General features: G+C 39.3%; 1 protein-coding gene across 5 annotated transcripts in view; it reads right to left on the reverse strand.

Annotated features, from left to right (window-relative positions):
- The window catches only part of CARMIL1 (capping protein regulator and myosin 1 linker 1), a 4434936-nt gene that overhangs the window by 2014999 nt on the left and 2393846 nt on the right, over positions 1 to 26091 (reverse strand). For all 5 annotated transcript variants that reach the window (XM_044067077.1, XM_044067074.1, XM_044067073.1 and 2 more), the window contains exon 12: positions 16171 to 16257. In XM_044067077.1, coding sequence (XP_043923012.1) covers positions 16171 to 16257 — 87 coding nt within the window. The remainder of the gene's footprint in view (positions 1 to 16170; positions 16258 to 26091) is intronic.

A 26091-nucleotide genomic window follows, 5' to 3' on the forward strand; every position in this document is an offset into this window, starting at 1 on the left:
TTTTTCTACATTTTGATGCTCCACCTTTTCTCGTACTTTATGTACCCTCCTACCCTTTCTATCAAATATCCTCTGTCTGGCTTTCAAGAGGGTCTCATTTGAGTATACTCATGAGGATAATCTGTCATGCACTTCGTTCAAAAAAGTATCATGAAGTTGCCTTTCAGAATTATTATAAAAAATTCTTCTGAACTCACCCTAGGGTAAGGATTTAAGTTAGTGGGGGGATGCATACTCTGAATGCGAAAAAAATATTAACTGATATGGGTTTCCTATATGGCTTGTGCTGCACCTTATTTTGATCACCTACATAGAATTCCACACCCAAGAATGCAATATTACTAGTACTGCATTCCCAAGTAAACTTCAATCCATGTGTATTCTCATTCAAATCTTGCATATATCTGACAAACAAACCCTGATTGCCCCTACAAGCAAAAATAAGATTGTCAATGTATCTCTTATAATATACAACACTGTTGACAAAAAAACTGGTTGAGAAACAAACTGCTTCTCAAACTCTCCCATGTATATTATAGCATAAGATAGGGCAAAGGCCGCCCCCATAGCTGTCCCTCTTAGTTGTAAATAGAAATCTTTTAATTATGTGTCAAACTGAATTCAAGGAGGAACAACAAAAAAAGACGTCCATGGGCCTTCCCCTATAATCTTAACCATAGCTTCTAACCCCCATCTTTTACTAATGTTCGTATATAAAGCTGACACATCAGCTGTGGCCCCAAAATAATCTGTTCTCCATTCCAAATTATGTAACTCTTTACAAACTTAATTTGTGTCTTTAACATGAGAGGGCACCATGGTTAAGTAATTTTTAAACTGGAATTAAAAAAAAAAATATTTACTTTTTCAATGTAGGACGCAGCACCTGAATTGATGGGTCTGCCAGGAGGGGTTAGTCAAACATTTATGTACCTTAAGTATAGCATACATAAAAGGATCTTTTGGCTCCTTCACAGTTAACTTTTTAACATCACTAGATTTCAAAAAAACCTAGCCTCCCTCCCCTCTCCAAAAGTTTAACAAGATCCTCACTAAATTTCCTCACAGGGTTTTCTGATATCTTACCATAAACATTTTCCTCAGAAACTATGTCGTGGACCATATTATCATATTGTGCCACTCATCACAACCCAGTTACCCCCTTTATCAGCTTGCTTGATCACTATTTTATCTAATTGTGTTCTTAATTCTTTTAAAGCTAATCATTCATTTTTGTTAAGATTATAGAATTCATATATATGAGAATGGTTCTTAAGAAAACTCCCATACTGATGTTCTATCATAGCACAAACTGTATTTTCAAATACATTCATAGCATGTGTGTATTGTGGAGGCAGAAAATTACTCTCTGAGGGTAACACTGGCATAGGCAATGGTCTATAACCCGTAAGAAATCCCCCCCCCCCCCCGAGGCAGATTCAGCTCCTTCAGATGTATCAAAATTCTCAATCGTTTCACCATCATCAAACAGTTGCATAACTGTGTCTATTTCATACACACTTAAATTTAGCCGCTCATCATTTTCAGAAATCGTTGACATTTCTAAATAATTTCCACCTCTTTTATTATATTCATTGAAAAATACTTTTAAATTTAACTTGCGACAAAATCTTTTCACATCCAAAATAATGTCAGCAAATGTTGGAACCCTGGTGGGAATGAATTTAGCCCCCTTCAGAAGAACATTACACATATCTCTAGTTAAATTAAACAGACAAATTCACAATTCTTAACTAATCATCATTTGCATCAATGTAATCAAGAGAATTCAAACCTGAACACACAGCTGAATCATTGTCAACATTATACATATTATAAGTCCCAACTTCAGTCAACATGTTTGGCTGTACATCAATCAATACAGAATTATTAAGAAAACGATTCTCATTTTCAGATTATATTAATGACTCATTACCAACATTTTGTATACTAACAGTGTCAATTACAACTTCAGTCAATACATTCTGTTGTATAGGGAACGATATAGTATCAAAGGAAAAAAACAAACAGTCTCACTTTTAGTCTCCTCACATAATGCAACAGCACATCTTACTTCAGCCTGCTGTTGCTGTTGCCATTGCATCTTCCTTTTGCCTTCCACGATCACGTTCGCCACTGCTGTGTACTTGGGTGGAGTCTTGTACGTTTTTTGAATGTTCCTGCCTCTCCATAAGTCCTTGAGGTGTTTCCTCAAAAGAAACACTCTTCCGACTAATACTAGTGTCAGCAGACGAAAACGAAGATTCACTAAGTATTCCTAGGAATGTGCACTCTAGATCTCAGTCTACTGGGACGTCCCTTATGTGGCCAAGAATAGACCACTTTATTCTCAAAGTCTCTCATGTCCTTCAATAACTGTTTTCTCCGTTCAAGCACGCTTTGCTCTACTTTCTGTATTTTATCATTCACATCCTTAAATGTCTTATGATAAATTGAAACTGAAGTTTCAGCACTCAAACTGTTTTGCAATTTAGTGACCCCCCCCCCCATAATTTCTCAATAGTTCTTATGTTCTGTTTAATAAGAATACGGAGCCAATGCAAAGTGCAGTCTAATGAGGCTCGTCTCCACTCAGTAAGTCAGCCTCATCTTCATTAAATCCTCCAGTCAGAAGGTCGAGGTACCAGAAGGTGAATAAAGAAACATGGTGAATTACATCTCTTGATGTTGTTGTGATTCCTGCCTCGTGGAGTATATTTGTTGGTTTTTTGGAAATCTGCTTTGAAGAGATCAATACATACTTCATGATTTCTTGGCACTAACAGCAAACTCTGGAATAAACTTTTGTAAAGCCTTATGCACATCTAAAAAAGAAATACTTTCAAGCCATTGCTAAAAAAAATGATCTAATTTAATTGGTCTTGCAATTGTGGCACTCACTACTCTACATAAATCATGTAAACGTTTGCAGCCTTCTATAACAATATATTTGTATGCTAAATACATAGTAATGTCCATATTACTACTGTTTTTCTACAGAGCAGCACCTTACTGACTACCATACTTTTATTTTTACGTACTATGCAATGCCTATGAAGGGTGCACTAATTATTTTGGTACCAACTGCCAATACAAGCATTTTATAATTATATATTTATAAAACACTAATAAATTAGTCTTAAATCAGAAAGTCAGTGCTTACATTTAACTTTGAATACCTTATCTTTATTAAGTATGTAAATCTATACATCATAATTTACTATTATATCCAATCTTAATCATCTTCTTCTTTCAGCTGCTCCCGTTAGGGGTTGCCACAGCAGATAAACTGTTTCCATTTCTTCCTGTCCTCTGCATCTTGCTCTGTCACATCAACCACCTGCATGTCCTCTTTCACCACATCTATAAACCACATCTATAAACCTCATCTGACGTCCCGCTCACCAGACTGAACAAGGAGAAGGTCACTGTAAGCTGCCTGTCGGGTGCCAGGATCCGCCAAATAATGCAAGCACTCAGGTCACTCCAAAGCAAGTACAAGTATGACTCCGTCATTGTCCACGCTGGTGTGAATGACCTGAGACGTACCTCCATGGACTACATGAAAAGAGACATAGAGGAGCTCTCTGACCATGTAGCCCAGGCTGGTATGACCCTGACCTTGAGTAGCATCTTGCCCTCACCAAGAATGATGCCACAGTATAAAGACAAAATGATCAGTTTCAACAATTGGCTAAAGTATTGGTGTCATTCAAAGGGGATCCAGTGTCTGTCAGCCTGGGATGACATGCTCGACAAGCCACGTTGCTTAGCTAGGGATGGCTTGCACCTGTCACCCTTAGGGCTTTCGTATACTGGCCAAGGCTCTTGCCACCCCCATAGTGCCTTTTAAGGCAAGGCTCAAAGGACAAACCCATCTCCATAGACAACCCAAGGATAAAAAAACTAAAGATAATGCTACTCAATGCCAGAAGTCTAAACCTCAAGATGCACGCACTCGAGGCTCTCCACAGTATGGAGAAAATCAATGTCTGTGCAGTAACAGAAACCTGGTTCAAGGCTCCTGAGAGCACCCCAGCACTACCAGGTTATAACTCATACCATGCGTTTCGGCCCCAAAACTCGGACCGAAGCACAAAAGGAGGGGGAGTATCTATATTCATCAAAGATACCTACACCTCCAGGTTAGTGGCACTGCACGAAGCATGGGAAACCATCCATGTGCAACTAACAGTGGGCAAAACTGCCTTTCAGTTTGTAGCCTGCTACAGAACACCCTCCCTATTACAGGAACCCCACTTGGCATTCCTGAGAACACTGAAGAATATATGAAGGTCTCTCCAAACACTATGTTATTGGGTGACTTCAGCTACGCAAACATTGACTGAGAAAACTACTCAAGCCCAAACACCCTCACCCAATGGTTCCTTGAATTTATAAACTCTAACGCAATGGAACAACTGGTCACCACTCCCACAAGAGGGAACAACATATTGGACCTGGTCATCACCAACATGGGGACTCTATGTTCCACACCAGAGGTAAACCCCTCATTGGTAAGATCAGACCATAAACAAATTTTCCCTGGACATCCATATCCCGTCCCCACCCCCAGACAAGGAAATCACTGTAAAGAATTACTCAAAAGCCAACTCTTCACTTCTCAAGACTGAGGTGGAATCCTTCAAAGCCCCTGGGCCAGAGGATAATACAGCCCAATCCGCAGAATCCTTTACAAATGCATTCTATGAGCACCTGCAGGAATGCATGGATCGTGCTATCCCAAATAAAACCAAGACTCACTCCTCCAAAAACAGACCACCAGTCTGGTGGACCCCGGCCATAAATAAGGTATACAACAAAAGGAGAAAGCTACTACATGACAGAGCAAAATCCCAAAAAGGGAAGGCATCTCTGATCAGTATTAGCACGAAACTTCGATCCCTCATAAAATCATCAAAGGCCAGTTTCAAAAGAAAAATTGCCCTAGACACTAAAGATAATCACAAGGCCTTCTTTAGTTATGTCAGGAACATGGGCGGAAACTCCCAGATATGCTCTGAATTGTTGCATAACGGTACAAAATATACCGAACCTACAGACATAGCCAACATCCTGGCAGACAGATTCAGCGCAAACTTCTCACCCCCCCCCCCCCAAAGGAGCAAATGCCTATCCCAACGGAATGTAATCTCCCTGACATCACAGATGCACAGGTGAAAGCTGCCCATTCCAAAGCAAAAAACACAGCATCTATGGGACCGGACGGTGTCCCAGGCTGTGTCTTACACGAGCTCCAAGAAGACCTGAACCCTCACATTAAGTCACTGTTCAAACTTAGCCTTACTACAGGATATGTACCCAAAGAATGGCGTACAGCTACAGTGGTCCCACTCCACAAAGGTGGTGCCACAACGGACCCCTGAAACTATCGCCCCATAAGCCTGACTAGTCTGGTCTGTAAAGCTATGGAGCGTATTATCATGGAACTCATAAACAAAGACATTGGGAGCCTCCAGACACTGGACCCTACCCAATTCAGCTTTGTTAAGGGCAGATCTTGCCTCTTAAACCTAGTTGATTTCTTTTGAAACAGTTACCAAAGCCATAGATGAGGGCAAGGTAGTCCACACAGCCTACCTGGACCTCGCAAAAGCCTTCGACACAATACCCCACTCGGGCATCATAAATAAGCTTACCAGCTTAAATATTAACCCCTATATCACAAGATGGGTTGCAAACTGGCTCAGAGATAGAACCCACATGGTCAGAATCGCACGTGCCATGTCCGAATCCAAACCAGTTACAAGTGGTGTCCCACAGGGCTCAGTTCTGGGACCTCTCTTGTTCGGTATATTCTTCTCGGAGGTTCAGGCTAACACGGGGGGATTATGGCTGACAAAGTTCGCAGATGACTGCAAACTGGGGGCTATAATCGAATCTCCAGCTGACACAAAGCATCCTCCAAAAGGGTCTCACAGAGACGGATGCTTGGTGCCAGAGCCACGGCCTCAAGCTAAATGCTAAAAAGTGCATAGTCATCCCCTTTGGGAAAAACAAGGTGCCCACAAATTACCACATAGGTGGTAATCCATTAAGTACGGAGGAAATAATTAGAGATTTGGGGACCAACGTAGATAGTAATCTCTCCTTTGATATTCACGTTGCCAAAGTGGTTAGAAAGACCTTCTATATAGCCCACCTTATCAAGAAAGGGTTCGCATCTAGATCAAGAGAGGTCATTGTGCCCCTCTACTCGTCACTCATCAGGCCCATAATTGAATACAATACCCCTTTTGGGATGTACCTTACCCGACACCTGCAGCAACTGGAGAGACCCCAAAAGTACCTCACCAAGACAAGATGATCATGGGCTACAAATAGATGTCCTATGCAGCTCGACTAAAGAAACTCCAGCTCTACTCAGTTGCTTACCGCCTACTCAGAGGCAATCTATGCTCGACGTATAAAGCCATGTCAAACCCAGAATTAATGGACATGCTCCACCTCAAAAAATCCAAGTCTCTTAGAGCTACACGCTCCAGGGACCTAAACCTAAGCACAAAAATAAATAGGACATGCTGGAGGGACAGATTCATTTCCCAGAGGCTCCCCTCACTCTGGAATAGAATCCCAATTCATGTTAGACATAGCCCCTCGCTGACCCTCTAAGCGAAATTTGGACGCGTGGATGGGAAATCGCAAATTCACCCCTGGGATCTTTCCTGTGTCCCTGCTAGACAGAGGCACAGTAAACTAATCTTAAAAGGGTACCTTCTGTGACCTACTTTACAGAGGCACAGTAGGCTAATCTAATAGGGAGGTGGAAGCCAAATACACTCTGGCTAGGCTTATAAATGCCCTAGGGCAGATAGCCTAGTATCTACCTATGAACCTATGAACCTTAGACCTTCCTCTTTTCCTGTTACATGGCAGCTTCATCCTTAGCATCTTATTCCCCAATATACTCTGCATCCCTCCTCAGCACATGTCCAAACCAATGTAATCTTGTCTCTCTGGCTTTGTCTCCAAACCTTCTAATCTGGGCTGACCCTCTAATATACTTATTCCTAATCCTGTCCATCCTCATCACACCCAGTGCAAATCTAAACATCTTCAACTCTGCCACGTCAAACTCTGACTCCTGCCTTTTTGTCAATGCCACTGTCTCCAACCCATATAACACAGCTGGTCTCACTACCCTCTTGTAGACCTTTCCTTTCACTCTTACTGGTACTCGTCTGTCACAAATCACTCTTGACACTCTTCTCCACCCACTCCATCCTGCCTGTACTCTCTTCTTCACCTCCCTTCCACACACTCCATTACTCTGAACTGTTGATCCCAAGTACTTAAACTCATCCACCTTCACCATCTCTACTCCCTGCATCCTCACCATTCCTCTATCCTCTCTCTCATTCGCACACATACAGTCTGTCTTAGTCCTGCTGACCTTCATTCCTCTTCTCTCTAGAGCATATCTCCACCTCTCCAGGGTCTCCTCCACCTGTTCCCTACTCTCACTACAGATCACAATATCATCTGCAAACATCATAGTCCACGGGGACTCCTGTCTGATCTCATCTGTCAACCTGTCTATCACCATTGCAAATAAGAAAGGGCTAAGAGCTGATCCTATCCAATCTTAATACCAAGTTTAAATTAACATAGTGCCTTAAACACATTAAAACACACAAGCTTATCACTTGTAATCTGCAATCAAGAATTAACTAGTTATTATATTGCTTTATTTTTACTATATTACAAATCTTAACCATTGGGTCAGTAGCTTCATACATTGCATTTCAGTGTTTTTACTTACAATATGCACATCTTATGTGATTTTTTTCCATGTCAATATCCTATTCAAGCTCATTTTTTATTAGGGAGTTCTGTTTCTGATCATTAATAATTTCCATTTCATATTTTTAATCTTTATAATCATCTTTTTTTACCCATCTAATTGATAGTTTGTCTGTGGTTTTCCACATTCTAATTACGTCTTTTTTAGCCACTATCAATACTAAGGAAAGCAGTGTTTTCATCTCTTTATTACATGTTACCTTACACCAGCTAAACAAAAACATTTATATACTGAGATTAAATTCTCTTCCAAGTATAATACTTGGCATATTGTTCAATTAATTTTTGTACTGAAGCAGCTCTGCATATTCCCAAAATACATGCTCCTAAGAACCTCTTTCTGAGCCATCAAATCTCTAACACATACCTCCTATTTGTGGGAACTTTTCAAGCCATGCAGGGATATAGAAAAGTGTGAAATATTGTCAACATTCTAGATGTTCTCAATTGTTAATAATCTAGTGTTAATTTCCTGCCGAGAACCATCTGTATTAATTTTAATCATTCCCTCCATGCTACTTTTAATTTTATACTGCCTTGTCTTCTCAAATCGAATATTGCCTTACATGCTATACTACTTACTCTTTTCTGGTCTGCCATTTCTATTTTGGCTTCAATAATAAATATCATTTATGGTTTAATAAATTTACTATCTAGCCTCCACATATCTTCCTTCAACCCTAACATTAGACCTGCATATGCAAGATGATATGTTCTCTATAACAGGTTCAATTCTGGAGGGCCCCTGAAGTAACTTTTTTTGCGTGAATTTTTCAACAAAATTCATGGAGCTTTTTTTAAGTGATTGTTATTAAAATAAGGCTATTTTAGTGATAGAATCAAAAGTCAATGAGTTTAAGTCTTTAACATTGACATTAGAAATTCTAAGAATATGCTCTAATACCCATTTTATATGGCCACAAAATGCCCCTGTAATTGTTCAAATTTCAGTATTTTCTTGGGACCTTGCAGTGGTCCAAACTCCCAGCTGTATGGGCTAGTTCAGCTCGCTACAACCTACATTCTGGCAGTTGGATCCTTAAATCCTTTTTTGGTGCATGGCTTAATAGTTCTACATCTCAGCCCTTATGCTAGAGCCAATCGGAACCATAAAAACACATCTGAATTCTCAGTTAAGACTGCACTCATCTCGCTTATGCATTTTTACATCAAAAAACTGATTTTCACCTCTTTATCCTAACGAGCTCCCTTTGATGAAATTTTTCCGACTTCCTGAATAGTAGAGAATGAACCAGTACTTTTTTTCCTCGCGGTGATGTGATTTTCTTTCCTCCACATTTTCTTTTTCTTCGTTTTTGCTAAGTTTTCGCTTATATCTTTGGTATTGCTTAGTGTCAAAAATGTAGAGATCAAGGTATACTTCTAAGCTTGGTCCATAGTTAGCACAGAAGCATGATATTTTTGCGTGTTTATTTCTACCGTTTCATTAGCCAGTAACTAGTGCTCCAGGTCCCATATTTATTAACATATTTCTGTTTTCTAGCATGAGATTTTTATATTTTGCTTATTTGATTGAGTTTTTTGGAAGTGGCAGATCTGGCCTATTTGTCATTTACTATAATTCCACTGGTAGAGTTCTTTTTAGACAGTTCAACATAAGTATTCACATGGGTCATGTCGAGGGTAATGCTTTTACAACACTTTACCAGAGTCATTTATCCTCGTGGCATCTTCGGTCCTCCCCAGCGCCAACTATTGAGTTTTTATATAACTATTATTTCGCTTCCACAACATTTTTTTTCTATTCAATAATTATTTTGCAGAATCTGATTGGTTTTGAGCATTTTTTTTTTGGGGGGGGGGCAGTACTGTTCAAATAAAATATATATTCACTAAGGAATAAAGCAAAATGAACTAAGCACAACATTATCTGTAACTGTATCCTTTTTTATACATTAGTCAATGCTTTGGCCTTTGGGTACATTTTATATTTCATTGATCAAGCATTACAATATTACTCTATATCTATATATATGTCTGTGCATGTATAATATCACCATATTATTATTATTTTTACTGTATGCACAGTATGTTATTGTTCACTGCAATATTTTTGGCAATGTCTCCCATACCATTGTCTGCTATTTGGGCCTTGCAGGGGCGGCAAGGCCCTTTGAACCTTGTTGGATCTTGTCCTATTGTTGCTGGTTGTGAAGGGGCCCCATAATAGTTTAAGCTTCAGGGTCCCAAAAATGTAGTTGTGCCACTGATCAACAACACTGTTTCTTTAGCTCTGCTTCATTTTAACATCAATGAGAGGATTTTTTACTAAAAAAAACTAAAATGGAACATTTCAAAACTTCATGGATTTATAGCTGAACATATGCTGAGAGATTTAAAACATGAGCAATGTACTACTAAACAGAATACAAGATGCAACAAATGATACTAAAGAGGCATGTTAAGTTACAATGAATTTTTAAAATGGTCCGGTAGTGTGCTACTGATAGTACGTTCGACATGTAACAGCACCTAGGAAAGACATGTTAGGTTATAAACAAAGTATAAAAAATATAGCTTTTTACACATATAAAAGTTACTATTGGAATGATGTCAAATAATTAGAGTAACATTCACACTTTTACAAGTTAAATCTGGACCACACATAGCTGTCATTCTTTTTATGTAAGTTTATATGCTATGTCTCTAAAAAAAAAATGAGTGTCTGCTTTATATTAAACATCTCATACAAATAGTGCTTTCTGAATCATTAAATGTTATTTCTTTGAGTGCAATTGCTTTTTAGCAAATAAGTAAATAAAGTAAAGTGAATGTAATTAATGTGTTACAGTTTTTCTATATATACACATTTAAGTATTGAGGAGTTTTTAATTAACGAAACGTGTACATAATTAGGTTTTTATTTACTTATTTATTGACTTATACACATTTATAGATATATATAAAAAATGTATTTTTTAGGGGGAGGGGTTTGCTTCAACCAATTGCAATGTGAAGTAGGGTATTTTAAACATTGAGAGACGTTTGCTTGTGTTATGACTCTGAAGATGCCTATGTGTTTGGCGAAAGCATTCTTTTAGTGCTTAGTCAGTTTGTACTTTATTTGCAACCTTGTGCCTGTTCCAATAAAATCCTGGTGTGTGTCACCTTCGTGGTTTGGCTGCTGGACTTTGTGGTAACAAAAGTTTTTCTTTATTTATGAGGTCCATAATGATGCATTCCATGGCCTTACAGATTACGCTGGTCAGGCTTATGGGTTTGTAATCCCCTGGGTCTGTTGCTAGGCCATCTTTGTGGAGGGGAATAACTGTTGCTGTTCTCCATTCCTCAGGAACAAAGATTGTGGTTAGGCTATTATCAAAAAGGGTACTTAGTGGTGATGCTAGTTCATATTTTAGCCTGTTTAGAAGACTGCAGGGATGCTGTCTGGTCCCACAGAGGCTATGTTTTTTGCCTTGGAAAAGGCTTTGAGGAACTGGTCTTCACATATGTAGGGTGGGGGGGAATGGGGAAACGTTTGTTGTAAGTTAGGAGGGGATAGGGAAGTAAAAATGTCACCAAATCTATCTGCTAGCAGGTTTGCTATCTCTGTGGGGTGAGTGTGTGTGATACCACTGGCCACTAGTTCTGCACATGCTTGGGTCCTACCCTTTAGGTTACCTACATAGGTGTAAATGGCCTTATGGTTATCCTTGGCTTTACTTGCCAAGTTTCTCTCATAGGAGCCCTTTGAGGATTTGACAAGTTCTCTTATTTGCCTCTTGGGGCTGAGGAGGGTGCTTTTCCTTTGTTGGAGTTTTCTTGGACAGCAGCTTTTTGCATTTATTGTAAAGTTTGTTGATGCTGTATGTCCACCATGGCAGCTTGTTTTTACTTGAGGATCTGGCTTTAATTCTTTCTGGCATGGCCAAGTTTATTCAATTATGCAAGTGATTGTACAGGGCTTTAGTGTAAGCTTCGGCATACTCACCACTTCCAACTTGGGGTAGGGCTTGGAATGCTTTTACACCTTCAAATTGGAGGGTAAAGTTTGCCTCAGTTAAAGTTTTTTAGTCTGAGTTCACCCTTCATGAGTTCTGATGTTAGTGCCAGCTTGAAGGTGACTGATGTGGTCAGTTTTAATTTAACTAATGAGGGTCCGACAGTCGTGGCAGTGCATCTGTTTCACATGCAGGTGAGGACCAGATCCAGAATGCTTATTCCCCTTGTCAGGGTATAGACAATTTGTTCCAGGGCATTTGAATTAACAAAGTCAAGTAACTTTTGCACCATGATGTTAAAGATCACAAGTTAGACAATAACCAAAACACAGTAAATTGCATTCTAAACCACAGTCAGTTATTACAGAGTTCTGAATGCTTGATACTGACAGTATACTTGACATGCAACAGCACCCAGGAAAGTTAATTTACAATCTATAAAAAAACAGTTTCTTACATATATAAAAGTTGTTATTGGAATGTTATCAAATAATTAGAGTAAGATTCACACTTTTACAAGTTAAACAGACCACACACAACTGTCATTCTTTTGATGCAAGTTTATATACTATGCCTCAATTAAAAAAATGACACTATGCTTTATATTAAACATCTCATACAAATAGTGCTTTCTGAAACATTAAATGTTGTTTCTTTCAATACAATAGCTTGTTAGTGGTTAACATAGTTGATGATGCCTTATGCCATTTTCCTTCAGGGACGATCTCTAGCTCACCTCTGATTAGGATGACATAATTACTGCAAATTAAATGTCTACATTTTATAACAGGCAGAAAATTCCAATAATAAATATGCAACAGTACACAATTAATATGCTTTAGATTACTGCACCTTAGTTACACAGAAATCTTGAAGGGTTGGATTGACATGGATGGCCTTTGGTCAAGTTAAGCATTATGCTTTTCCTAGTATATCAGTTATAAAATCCAGCCAAATAAGTCTGTAGTCTAATCAGAATAAAAGCACAATGCCAATTTTACACATCGAAAATTTAGTCCACAAAAGTGAAATAAACAAATAAGTTTATCTGAAACAGGTTTAGTTCAGCTTGTATTCACATACAAATTCTTTGCAACATTAAGCAGGATATAATCCCTGGTCACCCATACAAAGTTGCATTTGGTGTTGGGGAGCTTACAGTGTTAAAAATGTATAAAAGAAGAAGAAAGCACAACAAATCTGATGTAAAACAACAAGGTAATTTGACTGCAAATTGCATATATAGTAACCACTGTGAAAAATGTTATAAAGTAACCACACTTTTTTCAAAAGCACTTCACTACATTAAAACATTTCTAGCACCTACCTCTGCACATAATAAAAGGTCAAGAAAATTCACAGTATAAATATACAGCTGATGAAACAAAAACTGGAGAACCAAAGAAAATTAAGATGTAAACAACTTTTCCAAATGAGTTCAGCATTCAAACTAGGAAGAAATGTTATCATAACAAAAAAAAAATGAAAAAGCTTCATTATATGAACAGATTTAGCAACCCGCGGTAGTGGTGCTGCGGTAGCGTTGTCGCCTCACAGCAAGACTTTGTCGCGTTCAATTCTCAGCTAGAGTGTCTTCTGTGTGGAGGCATGCGTCAATGGGCGTGCCTTTGTTGAAGGTTGTGCGTCAGGGCTGGTAACTCGGCACGTAAAAATCCACTACCAAATATTAGCAGACCGGAGTTCCGCTGTGGCGAGTCCTAACCGGGATAAGCCGAAAGACACAACAACATATGAACAGATTTAGCAAGTGTTGCAAACCTCTGACTGCTAGCAATGTGGAATAAAATGTCTGCTCTTACATTACAGTGTTCAGAATTCCAGCAAAGGAAAAATGTTGAGCAAGGGGACAGGTCTTGTGTCAAACATGTTCATACAATTTAATTAATTACATGTATTACACAAGATGCATTTTTACAAAAAAAAAACAATCAAGTTATGTTTTAAACTGCTAGTAATAATTAGAAGGTCACATAATACTCCAATGATACCACACTGGCCACATGAATTTAGACTCTGAGTTAATGTTTTACTCTGTAATGTAGCAGGCATTCACAAACCGGCTATAAACAGCCATGTCATCACTGCTAGGGCCTTTAGAGAATAAAGAAAAGCATCTGGAATATTTGGTTTTCATACCGACATATTTTAACATTGTCCAGAATTTTTAACAATACTAATCAGCTCCACTCTGCAAACCGTATACTCACTAACAAGATGTATCTTGTCAGAATGACAAGAAACGTGATGAAGAGAAGAATTATGATTTTCAAGTAACAGTTCACAATTAACTTTAGAACAAGTACTCTAATAAGCTTTCCAGATATATTGCAGACTATAATCCACCCCTCCACAACCCTTTTTCCCCATCTTTGCACATGAGGCCAGGACATCACTTCAACGGTGACAATCATCTAGAGCCAAGGTTTACACTGCCATGTGGCTAGCCCTGCCACGAGCTTGCAGACTATAACGTTATGTATAAAATCAGTAAGATAAACTAACCTCCTATTTCCAGAAAAACTCAATAATTTACTGCACATATCCTAACATGTAAATTCTCACCAAATGTTAAGGATGAAAGTAAAAAAGAAGAATGCCAGCTAGGGTCAAGGAAAAAAAAATCACTGAGCTCATTTTATACATTTTAGTAACCCCCTTCAATTGGTTATGGCCAACCTGAGAAAGGTTCTAAAGGATAATTTGTGAGTCAATAATACAACTACTAAATTCACAAACAAAATGATTTTGGGGCGTGTGAGCATAAAATTCTAAATAGTTAAATAACGTACAATTACAAACTAATGAATATCAAATCATCTACAAAACATTTACAAAAAAAACCCCTTTAAAATGAAAGAGATTCTGTGCCATACACGTATTCAATTTCAAAAAGTCTCATAGTTAAACTGGAACAACTAGGGCCAAACAGGCCTCCACGTTTGTGCTAGTCTTTTAACAATGCAATTAAATAGCAACATAAAAATGTTTGAAACAGTCACACAAATTATTTTTAGAAATATTTCAAAGGGATTTGATCTTAAAAAAATAATCCAATGCTTCCACGACCAACAGAATGTTTGATACTTGTATACAGAGTTTTTACATCTACAGTGACAACCACCCCAAAAAAATGATTACTCCAAACCAAGCCTTCCAATTTACATAATGAAACAATAATGCCTTTGACATAAGAATTAAGTTTTACAACAAACTTCATCAAAACGTTATTAAAAACATCAGTTTGTTCTAAAATAGATACAATAATAATAAACCAGCCTGGAGTGCTAACAAATATTTTTCAGGCATTTGGGTAGGCATTAAAATGTTGCAATAACATTTGTATGATTATTAAAACAGTATGCTTTTTTCAGTAATAAAACTGAGAAGCAATCCCCTGTCTAGTAATTCCTGAAACATTTTTAGCAGTAAAGTATGCTTGCCCATTACAAAAGTCGCAAGTGTTTACATCTGATGAATGTGTGATTTTAAATACTGTCACTCACTTAATAATTATGTCACCCATTCTAGTCTGTTGGTTTGAATTAACTGCCTGACACTTATTTTTAGCAAGGTTACAGTAAATGTTCTACCTGCTCAAATAGTTTTGCTAAATGTCATTAATAATAAATATTTCTACGAACAACATTAACTATTTCATTGTTAAAAGCAAGGAATAAAAGATTATTTTCCCTTACTGAGGCTTCTAATGGAGCAAACTACTGTTTTTTTTTTCTTTTTGTCTTGGTTTTTGTTTTATTTGGCATATAACTGCTATTTTATAATGTGCTTAACACCTTAACCTGCTACACAGAGCTACTTATGCAAGCAACCACAAAACAGTAAAAATAATTTAGTATGCTGTTCCAAATCATGACTTAGTTTCAGCAGACACAGCAATTCCAAGGGTTACTGCAAAAGGCACATACCCCAAATAGTGAAAATCTATTCCCACCAGCACAATTTCAAGTAATGCGTGACTCAACATACAAGGAAAAACATAATATAATGTATTGCAAAACAATGCCAAAGGTTCAATGCACACCGCTTTTGTTGATTCCTGCCAATGAGATTTTGCATTATTTTCTCATAAAGTGCAAAGCAATAGTCAATGTACAATAACCAAAGGCACTGTAGAAAATGCACAAAAGAGAGTAAGTGAGCTAGTCAGTGATTACAAACACAACTCACACAAATGTACTTTGAGCACGCTACCAAAGTTATTCACTTCCATGTGCAGATTGCTAAGAAGGAAGACACCTTTCCCATGCTTCACGCCAGCAAGTTCTTCATAAAATAAATCAACACAGGGAAACAAGCATCTCAATACAACACATAGAAAACCATGAAGGGAACAGTGTTTTACCTTTAGATGTTAAGGATGTTTTAGACAAATTTAGCTGCTTCAGTCCTTTTGAAAGTTTGGCAAACTGGGCACTCATGTATGACACACCTGCATTAAAGGAGAAGAAAAATAAAACAATTTAAGTCATTATTATCAATGGAAAATAAGCACCTCAGTGATATGTCCAAGCTCTGAAAGACAATTTTCTTACATAGCAACTTCTTTGTGAAAATCCTGCTAACTCAATTTTGCAGTTTATTTCTGAAAAGACTGTACACTTATCAAATGTAAAAGCAAAAACAAAAAATGCAGTCATCAGAATACAGGAATGTACAGTCATATAAAATACTTAGAGTAGTAAAAGACCTTTGAAGAGACACCACTACAACAAAGCATTATGACATTTGGCTTTACCAGCTTCTGGTTTCCTATGATCCAGTCAGGATTTTTCCAGCAGTCACTCTTCCTTATGGGATATAAAAAAGGGCTCTCCCCTTCAAAACTGCTGACACAAATGCAATGATACACTCGCATAAACTCCACATTATACCATGACCACCCATTAATATTCCAAAACGTGCACGCTGATTGGCCAGCGTGCACGTTGTAAATCGAATTATACTAATGGGAAAAAGGTCCGGTCGCCCGGACTTTTTCCATTAGTATAAGTCTCTTTTAAAACACTGTCTCGCTATGTTAAAAGAGTTTAACATAGCGACACAGGTTTAAAAAAAGCAACGGAGATCTCCGTTGCTTTTTTTAAAGCTGTCTCGCTATGTTAAACTTCTTTAACATAACGAGACAGTGTGTAAAAAGCAACAGAGATCTTGCTTTCTCCGTTGCTTTTTTTTTTTTTAAACCTGTCTCGCTATGTTAAATGGGTGTAACATAGCGAGACAGCTTTAAAATAAGCAACGGAGCCGTTGCTTATTTTAAAGCTGTCTCGCCATGTTAAACCCATTTAACATAGCGAGACAGGTTTTAAAGCAATGGAGAAAGCAAGATCTCCTCTTTACTGTTTAAGCTATGTTAAATGGGTTTAACATAGCGAGACAGCTTTAAAATAAGCAACGGACATCTCTGTTGCTTATTTTAAAGCTGTCTCGCTATGTTAAACCCATTTAACATAACGAAACAGTAAAAAGCAACAGAGATCTTGCTTTCTCCATTGCTTTTGGCCACAGCTCTGATGTACTGCGTAGGCATGCGCAGTACATCAGAACTGCCGCTGATACCAGACAGCTGCGGAAGGGCAGCAAACAGGCATTATACAATGCCATTATTTAAGAAAAGTAATTATTTCTTTTCTTAAATAATGTCATAGTATAATAGCAATAACCCACTTCTGGGTGTGGGTAATGTGGGATTTACCCACGGTTGTCTTTGTTTGGTCCCGAGGGCGCACACCAACCGTGGGTAAATCCCACATTACCCACACCCAGGCGTGGGTTATTGCTATATTGTTTACCTCTCTCTTCGGTTCTCTGAATTATGGTGCCCTCCAGATGTGTGTGTGAATGGTAGTCAAGACACCAGCGGTTGTACCAACTCCAATACATAATATACACCCAATATAAGACATTTTTTTTAAACTTATAATACTCCCATGTGGGGGGCTGCACCCTCCACAGCCCTGTTAATTATATATATATATATATATATATATATATATATATATATATATATACACTAACTCAGAGATAGCACAATTCCCAGGGAAAGGTCATATCCCCCTACCATGGGGACCACCGATCTCACACAACTGTCACCCAATATGGGTTGACAATACACACCTTTCTGGTGGCCTCAGATGAAAGATATAGAAGGTTTCATCTGATGGAAATGCTGCTAACTGGGAAAGACCGAAAAACAAGCAAAAGAGGCAGAGACATGTACTTTGATCCAGCAAATAAGAAGTCCTCCCAAAATGGGGGCTGAATGAACGGAAACTTTACTATTGTAGTGATCTGTCCGTGAACATCTACTGTTACAGTGAGTATCTTACACTACAGTATATAATTTGGAAGGGTTACATTAACAGCACATCACAACATTTGTGTAAAATATCAATCAATTTGTAGTCTACCCTGTGGGAATGACAATCAGAGGATCTTCTCTTGCACAGCCATGACAAAACCTGCCCTACCACTGGATTATCCAACTCATGTGGCAATCTCTTAAATATCAAGTGAAGAAACATTTCTCAAGTGACTACAGAACCACCATTGTCCTAATGAAAAATGCATCACTGCCTTGCAAAGGCTTACTGTACTTCTCACAACAAAAGGCAATGCAAAGGGCTAGCCAGTTACAGTAAGTTTTATTGCAATCAAGACATTTTCCCTTTTTAAAAGTAAACTGTCTTTCTGAAAGCATAGCTTCTCAATATAGTACTTTAGCTGACTGACCAAATAGTGCAAATACAAAATGTGCTCCCCCTGAGCAGATAACGGTAACAGACTAGCTGCTGAATAAACTGACTTACAGATACTACAGAGACCATCTTAGATATAAAATTATTAGTTTTGTAGACATATTCTCTCTCTCTCTGGAAAACTATGCAATATGACTTAAACATGACAACCTGCAAGTTACTGCAAGTACAAATACGTTTTTTCAAGGAAGTACTTCATGTTGACTGTATCAAGATGGCTCAGTGGGAGTAGTACTAGCATCTGTAGCATGATGTTCAAATTTCAGGGAGGACAGAACTCCTTTTTGGAAGCCTCATCTGCTGAAACACAGCTTTTAATAAGGTTTCAGCAGATGTATTGGCTGGCTTATCCTGCTTTCCATTGAGTAGCACCTTCTGGACAGGAGGACAAAATGGAAAAACAAGCAATACATTCTTCATCCACACTGTTAATCTCATGTGGAATTTTGCATGAGGAAGAAAAGCACAAAGGATAGTATATAACCAAAACTTCTTGGGTACAGATTTGCTGTGAGTTGTTAATACTGTGAAAAGTCTGCCACCACATTTTGAATTCCTGACACTATTCTGGGGAAAACAGATTAATTTGGACAAACCTACTACTGACATAGGAAGAAGGTATCAGAGATAATTTTTTTATGGTCTACCATGATGTTCATAGGTAGGTACTAGGCTATCGGCCCAAGGCCTACGTAAGCCTAGCCAGCAAGTTTCCCTGGCTTACGCCACCCAAGAAAGTTATTTTCCTGTGCCCCTGTCAAGCAGAGACACAGAAGTGATCCCCGGGGTGTATTTCCTATTTCCCATCCACTCATCAAGATTTTTCTTGAAGAGTGCTAATGAAGAACTTTGCTTGACATAGATGGGTAGCCTGTTCCAGAGTATGGGAAGTCTCTGGGGCAGGAATCTATCCCTCCAGCATGTCCTGTTTATTGTGGTGATAAGGTTTAGGTCCCTAGAGCATGTAGCTCAGAGGGATTGGGATTTTTTTAGCATGTCCAACAGCTCTGGGTTTGACATAGCTTCATATGTTAGGCAGAAATCACCTAGGAGTAGGCGATATGCTACGGAGTAAAGCTGGAGTTTTTTGAGGCGGTCAGTGTAGGGCATTTGTTTGAGGCCAGTAATCCTCTTTATGAGGTACTTCTGTGGCCTTTACAGCTGCTGCAGATGCCTTGTGAGGTACATTCCAAAAGGGGCGTTGTACTCTATAATGAGTGTCGAGTAGAGGGGAACAATGACCTCTTTTTTTCCTGAATGAGAACCCTTTTATGATGAGATGTGCCTCGTAGGAGGACTTCCTGACTACTGTGGCGATGTGACTATCAAAGGAGAGACTACTCTCCACCTGGGTCCCAAGGTCTCTTATCACACATTTAGTGTTAAGTAGATTGCTGCCTATGTGGTAGTTCATGGGTACAGAGTTTTTACCAAAGGGGATGACCCTGCACTTTTTGGCATTGAGCTTGAGGCCATGGCTCTGACACCAGGCATCTGTCTCAGTGAGGCCCTTCTGTAGGATGTCCACATCATTTGAGGACTTGACTACAGCTCCTAGTTTGCAGTCATCTGCGAACTTCATTAGCCAGAGGCCTTCTGTGTTAGCCTGTACACTTCAGAGAAGTAGATGCCAAACAGTAGAGGTCCCAGGACGGAACCATGTGGTACTCCACTTGTCACTGCTTTGAGGTCAGAATTGGAGTCTGCAACTTTTACAGTGTGGGTTGTCAGTGAGCCAGTTGGCAACCTATCTGGTAACGTAGGGATTTATACCTAGTTTAGTGAGTTTAGCTATAATTCCAGAATGGAGGATGGTGTCGAAAGCCTTGGCGAGGTCAAGATAGGCTGTGTGAACCACCTTACCCTCATCTACGACTTTGGTGACTACCTCAAAGTCGTCGATCAGGTACAGGAGGCATGATCTGCCTTTCACAAACCCGAACTGGGTGGGATCCAGAGTTTGGAAGTTACCAATGTCTTTGTTTATGAGTTCCATGGCCTTGCAGACTAGGTTCATCAGGCTAACAGGTCGATAGTTCCCGGGATCATAGGTGGCTCCCCCTTTGTGCAGTGGGATAACTGTTGCTGTGCGCCATTCAGTGGGCACAAAGACTGATGCGAGGCTATTACTGAACATGGTGCTTAAATGGGGAGGCAGTTCATTCTGAAGTTCGTGTAGAAAGCAGCCTGAGATGTTGTCTGGTCCCATGGATGCTGTGTATTTGGCTTTAGAGAGAGTGCAGCTTTTACCTGCGTAGTTGTGATTACTGGGACTCTGCATTTTTCCTGTATAGATATGGGCCCTTTAGGGGGTGAGGGGGAGTAAAGTTACCTCTGAATCTATCTGCCAGGATACTGGCAATATCAGTTCGCTCTGTAATTTTCATGCTGTTGTGCTGTAACTCAAAGCATACCTGGGTGTTGCCATCGAGATTCTTGACATAGCTATAGAATGCTTTGTGGTTGGTTCTTAGAATTAGTGGTGATTTTGTTTTCGTAGTTAGCTTTGGATGATCTTAGAAGGGATCTCAGCTTCTTACTGAGGCTGACCAGGGAGCTCCTCCACCCATGGAATTTTACTCTCTTTTGCAATAGTTTCTTCCTTCTGTTGTACAGTTTGTTTATGGCAGGGGATCACCAGATAGGCTTCCTTTTTTGGAGGATAGCACGATCCATGCACTTGTGTAAGTGCTTATAGAGTGCATTTGTGTAAGATTCAGCAGTTGTAACTGTATTGCCCATCTGCATGGGCGTCATAAAGTTCACCACTTCTGTCTTAAGAAGCATGAAGTTGGCTTTGGAGAAATTTTTTTACCATGGTTTCCTTAATGGGGGGTGGGGGCAGGATGTGGATATCAAGGATGATTAGCTTATGGTCGGATCGGACCAACGAGGAGTTGACTTCATGTATGGAACACCAGTCACTCATGTTGGATGACTAGGTTAGGATATTGTTGCCCCTGGTGGGGGTGTGGATAAGTTTATCCAGGGCATTGGAGTTTATGAATTCCAGAAAGCATTGAGCTAAGGAGTTGGTACATGAGTAGTTTTCCCAGTTAATGGTGGGGTAGTTGAAGTCACCCATTATTAGGGTGTTTGGTTGAACCCTAATATTTTCCAGTACATCAAGAAAGGAGGAGTGGGAATCCTGGGGCATGGTGGGGGATCTATAGCAAGCTACAATTTGGATTGCAGTTTTGCCCAGAGTTAGTTTCACTTGGATAACCTCGGATGCATTATGCTGAGCAACTAGCCTGGAAGTGTGGATATCCTTAATGAATATGGACATACCTCCGCCTTTGGTGTTTTGGTCCAGGTTACATGGCCAAAAAGTGTGGTATGAGTTATAGCCTGGTAGTGCAGGGGTGCTCTCTGGAGCCTTGAACCAGGTCTCAGTCACTGCACAGATATCAATGTTCTCCATTTTAAGGAGTGCCTTGAGTGAGTGCATTTTGAGATTTAGACTTCTAGCATTGAGTAGCATTAACCTCAGTTTTTGCTTGCCTGTTCCTGTTACAGTGGTGAATTTGTTATGTGAACTTAGCCTAAAAAAGGCACTATAGGGGTAGCAAGAGCCTTAGCCAGTATCCGGATTCCCAGGGGCGACAGGTGCAGGCCATCTGTGGCAAAGCATCGTGATCTGTTGACCTTGTCATCCCAAGCAGACAAATACTGGATTCCCTTATAATGACACCAGAAGCTTAGCCAATTGCTGAAGTCAATCATTTTGCCCTTGTGCTGCGGTATCATTCTGGGTGATGGCAGAATGTTACTCAGGGCTAGGGTCATACCTGCCAGGGCTACACGATCAGAGAGTTCTTCCATGTCTCTTTTCATGTAGTGCAGGGAGGTATGTCTCAAGTCATTCACACCAACATGGACAATGACAGAGTCATATTTGTACTTGTTGTGGAGTGACTTGAGTGCGTAGGTTATGTGGTGGATCCTGGCACCCGACAAGCAGCTGACAGTAACTTTCTCCTTGTTTAGCCTGGTGAGTGGAACATCAGTGTGCCTGACTATAGAGTCACCTATGACTAGTGTGTTGGGTACGTTGTTTTGACTTATTGGCTGTGGTTGAGTGGCACACTGAGTCTGTGGGCTATGTGTCATTTGGGTTGTATTGGGGGATGGAGGTTGCTTGCGTTTCTGCTTTGGAGGTCTCTGTTGCTTAGACAGATTATTATTGAGAGCCTCCGCGAATGTTTTTGTGTTACTATGTGTGGATTTTGGTGGTGTAGATTTAGTGAGACTATGTGATGAGTTTGGTGCAAATGTTTACCTTCTCTTCATGACTGTCAAGTTCAGTCTTGGTTAAAGATAGCTTTAACCTCCAGTTTGGCTAGGTAAGTGCATCTCTCACAGGTTGCAGTGTTGGGTGGTAGGTGGAGAGGGTTGTCTGTGTATATGAGGCAATTTCTACATTGTCTCAAGATGCCCAGATTCATCAGACAGACAGGTGAGAAAATTGGGAGCTGACCTTTGGACATGCCTGAATAAAAAAAAACTATTTTCCTCTAGATAAGTAAAGAAGTGAGTGCAAGAGCTATTTTTCTCTTAAGCAAGTGAGAAAAGTAAGTACCAAAACTGTTTTCCTCTACGTAATGAGGAAAGTTGAGAGCTACATTAATTAGTAGGTTATTTAGTGCTTACAAGTCCTGAACAAGTGCTGAGCACGAATAAGCAAATTTAAGTGCTAAAAACTAAGAATTTGTATCTGCACTAGACAAGTTACAGGACAGAAACAAGTGCAAATGCAGGCTTTCAAATCAGAAAGTTGAGAGAGATGGAAGAGATTGCCCAAACGGCCAATAACTACAATTTCTGGGCCAGAACCACTTCTTATGTGGTAGACAGTTTACCTAGTGCTTACCACTCCCACTGATAAGCTAGAAGGCTTCCCTCCAACACAGAAAGACTTGGGGGCTCAGAAGCTTACGTGCAGTCCTGGATACAGCAAATCTGTATCTGGAACACTAGTTACAGGAAAGGTAGGAAACAGGCTTACAGTTTTTTTTTTTTTTTTACAGAAAAGTAGTAAAAACAGTAGTAAAAACAATTTACGTGCAGGGCAAGCTAGCACACTCGAGTATGTAGCAATATTAGACCAAATAAAGTTTAAAAAATGCAATTAAATTAAAAAGGACTAAAAGCAAGTGCAGAAAGAGCTTATTAGGTAGAATATGGTAAAGAGATGGGACTGGGGGAGTATCCCAGATCAAATCTACAGTGGGACGGGCAACTGCAAAAGCCACCAAATTTAAACTACAAGCCAGAAATAGGGCGAGTGGGACAAAACTGTTTCAACAGAGATCTAAGCAACAATTAACAGTACAAACTCTAAACCCAAATAAATATACTCAGCTCTGTATATTTGCAGATAGATTGGAAAGCAGTCTCTCAGAACATGGAGACAATAGTTTCAACAGAGATCTAAGCAACAATTAAACTCTAAAACTAAAAAAATATACTCAGCTCTGTATATTTGCATATAGATTGGAAGGCGGTCTCTCAGAACACAGGTTCTAGCAATTAAATGCAGGCTGTTACTAACAGGTCTAATTTTATGCAAGTCATCCCTGAGTTAGATAACACACAAGCTGTAAAAAACAGTTATACCAACTGACAACACGGCAGAAAATAGGGTGGGGGGCAGTTTCAACAGACATCTAAGCAACAATTAACAGTACAAACTCTAAAACCAAAAAATATATACTCAGCTCTGTATATTTGCAGACAGATTGGAAGGCAGTCTCTCAGAACACAGGTTCCAGCAATTAAAATGTAAGGACTAAATCAAAATCAAGGACTGCAGCAGACACAGCTAGGTTCATATGGCAAATCAAGAAGACTAGAGACAGGGCTACTATTAGGCAATCATCCAGACAAGAGAAGAAGGTTATATTCTGTTTCTTGAGATATGCCAATACAGAAGTAAAACTTCTGACATATATGGTGGCGAGCAATCTGAAAAATTATTTTCTGTGGGATAAACTTACTGGAATCAATACACACACAAACACACACACATATATATAATTTATATATATATATATATATATATATATATATATATATATATATATATAAATAAAAGAAAGAGAGGTTTTGTTTTGGGGTGTATATGGTGTACATGCACACGAATGTGCATCTACACACACACACACACACATATATATATATATATATATATATATATATACGGATCTACAACTAGTCGATCCACAGAATGACGTGTTTTATATCAACATGCTACAGTGCATGCTCAGATGCTAGTCCTCGGAACATGCAAACAAAAGTACAGTGTTTTCTGTAAATCCCTCTGCATGCTCCACATACCTGCTAATTAAATATTCTAATTCAGAGATTGCAAAATCTCCACAGAAAGGGCATATTCCCCTACCCTGAGGGCTGTCAAACTTGCACAGCTGTTGACCATCTGAAATTTTATTATATCTTACTGATGGGCCCATCTAACTATCAAGGCTCTCCCTGGTTTCTCAACTGACCCAATTATTCCCATTCATCCCCCACAGGAACAAAGGGTGAGTGAACTGGGAGTATGTAGTCATCCATACAAGGACTTACATTTGATCTTTATGGCCCTAAGAGCATGTGACTTTCCCAGACAGCATTCTCCCTTGGGGCATTCAATATGCAAACAGTTGGAATGTTACATACTTCTGTGCGTAAGCCTACAAATGACCCTGGATCATGGAATGAGCACACTGTGCATATCTCTCCTATCTCTGCTTGGGAAACTTGTGCATGTTGTCCTCTGAGGCAAAGGTGAGCAGGCACATCCCCTTTACTCCTCTCACTCCATGGGCAGCACCAATGGGTACTTTAGCTGCTAATCATACTTGAGTCACCTGGGTTGCAACCAGGGCTCTAGTGCCACAAAGACTCCCCTCCTATATAGAGAGCTGTAGCATCTTTGCTGTGACATTCTACATTTCCTTGCATGAGCAGAAGTGTTCAGGTGATACAACTGACACTGGTCCCCTAATATTGTCCATTCTGAAAACCAGGTTAAGTCTGAAACAGGTCTGGCCTGCCTTTGTGATACTCACTGTACTGCCTTATTTAGCAAAAGCTGTTTTACCAGCTGATTAGATTTTATTACTTGATGTGAAAGACTTCAGGGGATACAATGAGCTTAAGACATCTGGGGATACTCTGCGGTATGACAATGGGCTACTGTTTGCAAAACCTACACATCTGTGGTTATTTTCTTACATTCTGCTTCTCCCTGGATCATCATTATTTTCTTAATGTTGTCAAATGTTTATATTCTCTCTACAAAGTAACACAGATCCATATCAATTTTGGCAACATCATTGCCATGCTTTTAGCTATTATAGACAAACAGTTTAAAATCATGATTTAAAACTGAAATGGCTCTATATGAGGCTTGGTCTGATTGGTCTTTACACTCTTTTGGTAATATAGACACAACTTGCTTCCAAGATGTCCCCTTTTAAAATAGTATTCAACAAAGTCTTCCA

Source organism: Protopterus annectens, chromosome 3.part1, assembly GCF_019279795.1.
Source record: "Protopterus annectens isolate FY-2018-M chromosome 3.part1, PAN1.0, whole genome shotgun sequence".
Lineage (NCBI taxonomy): Eukaryota > Metazoa > Chordata > Ceratodontiformes > Protopteridae > Protopterus > Protopterus annectens.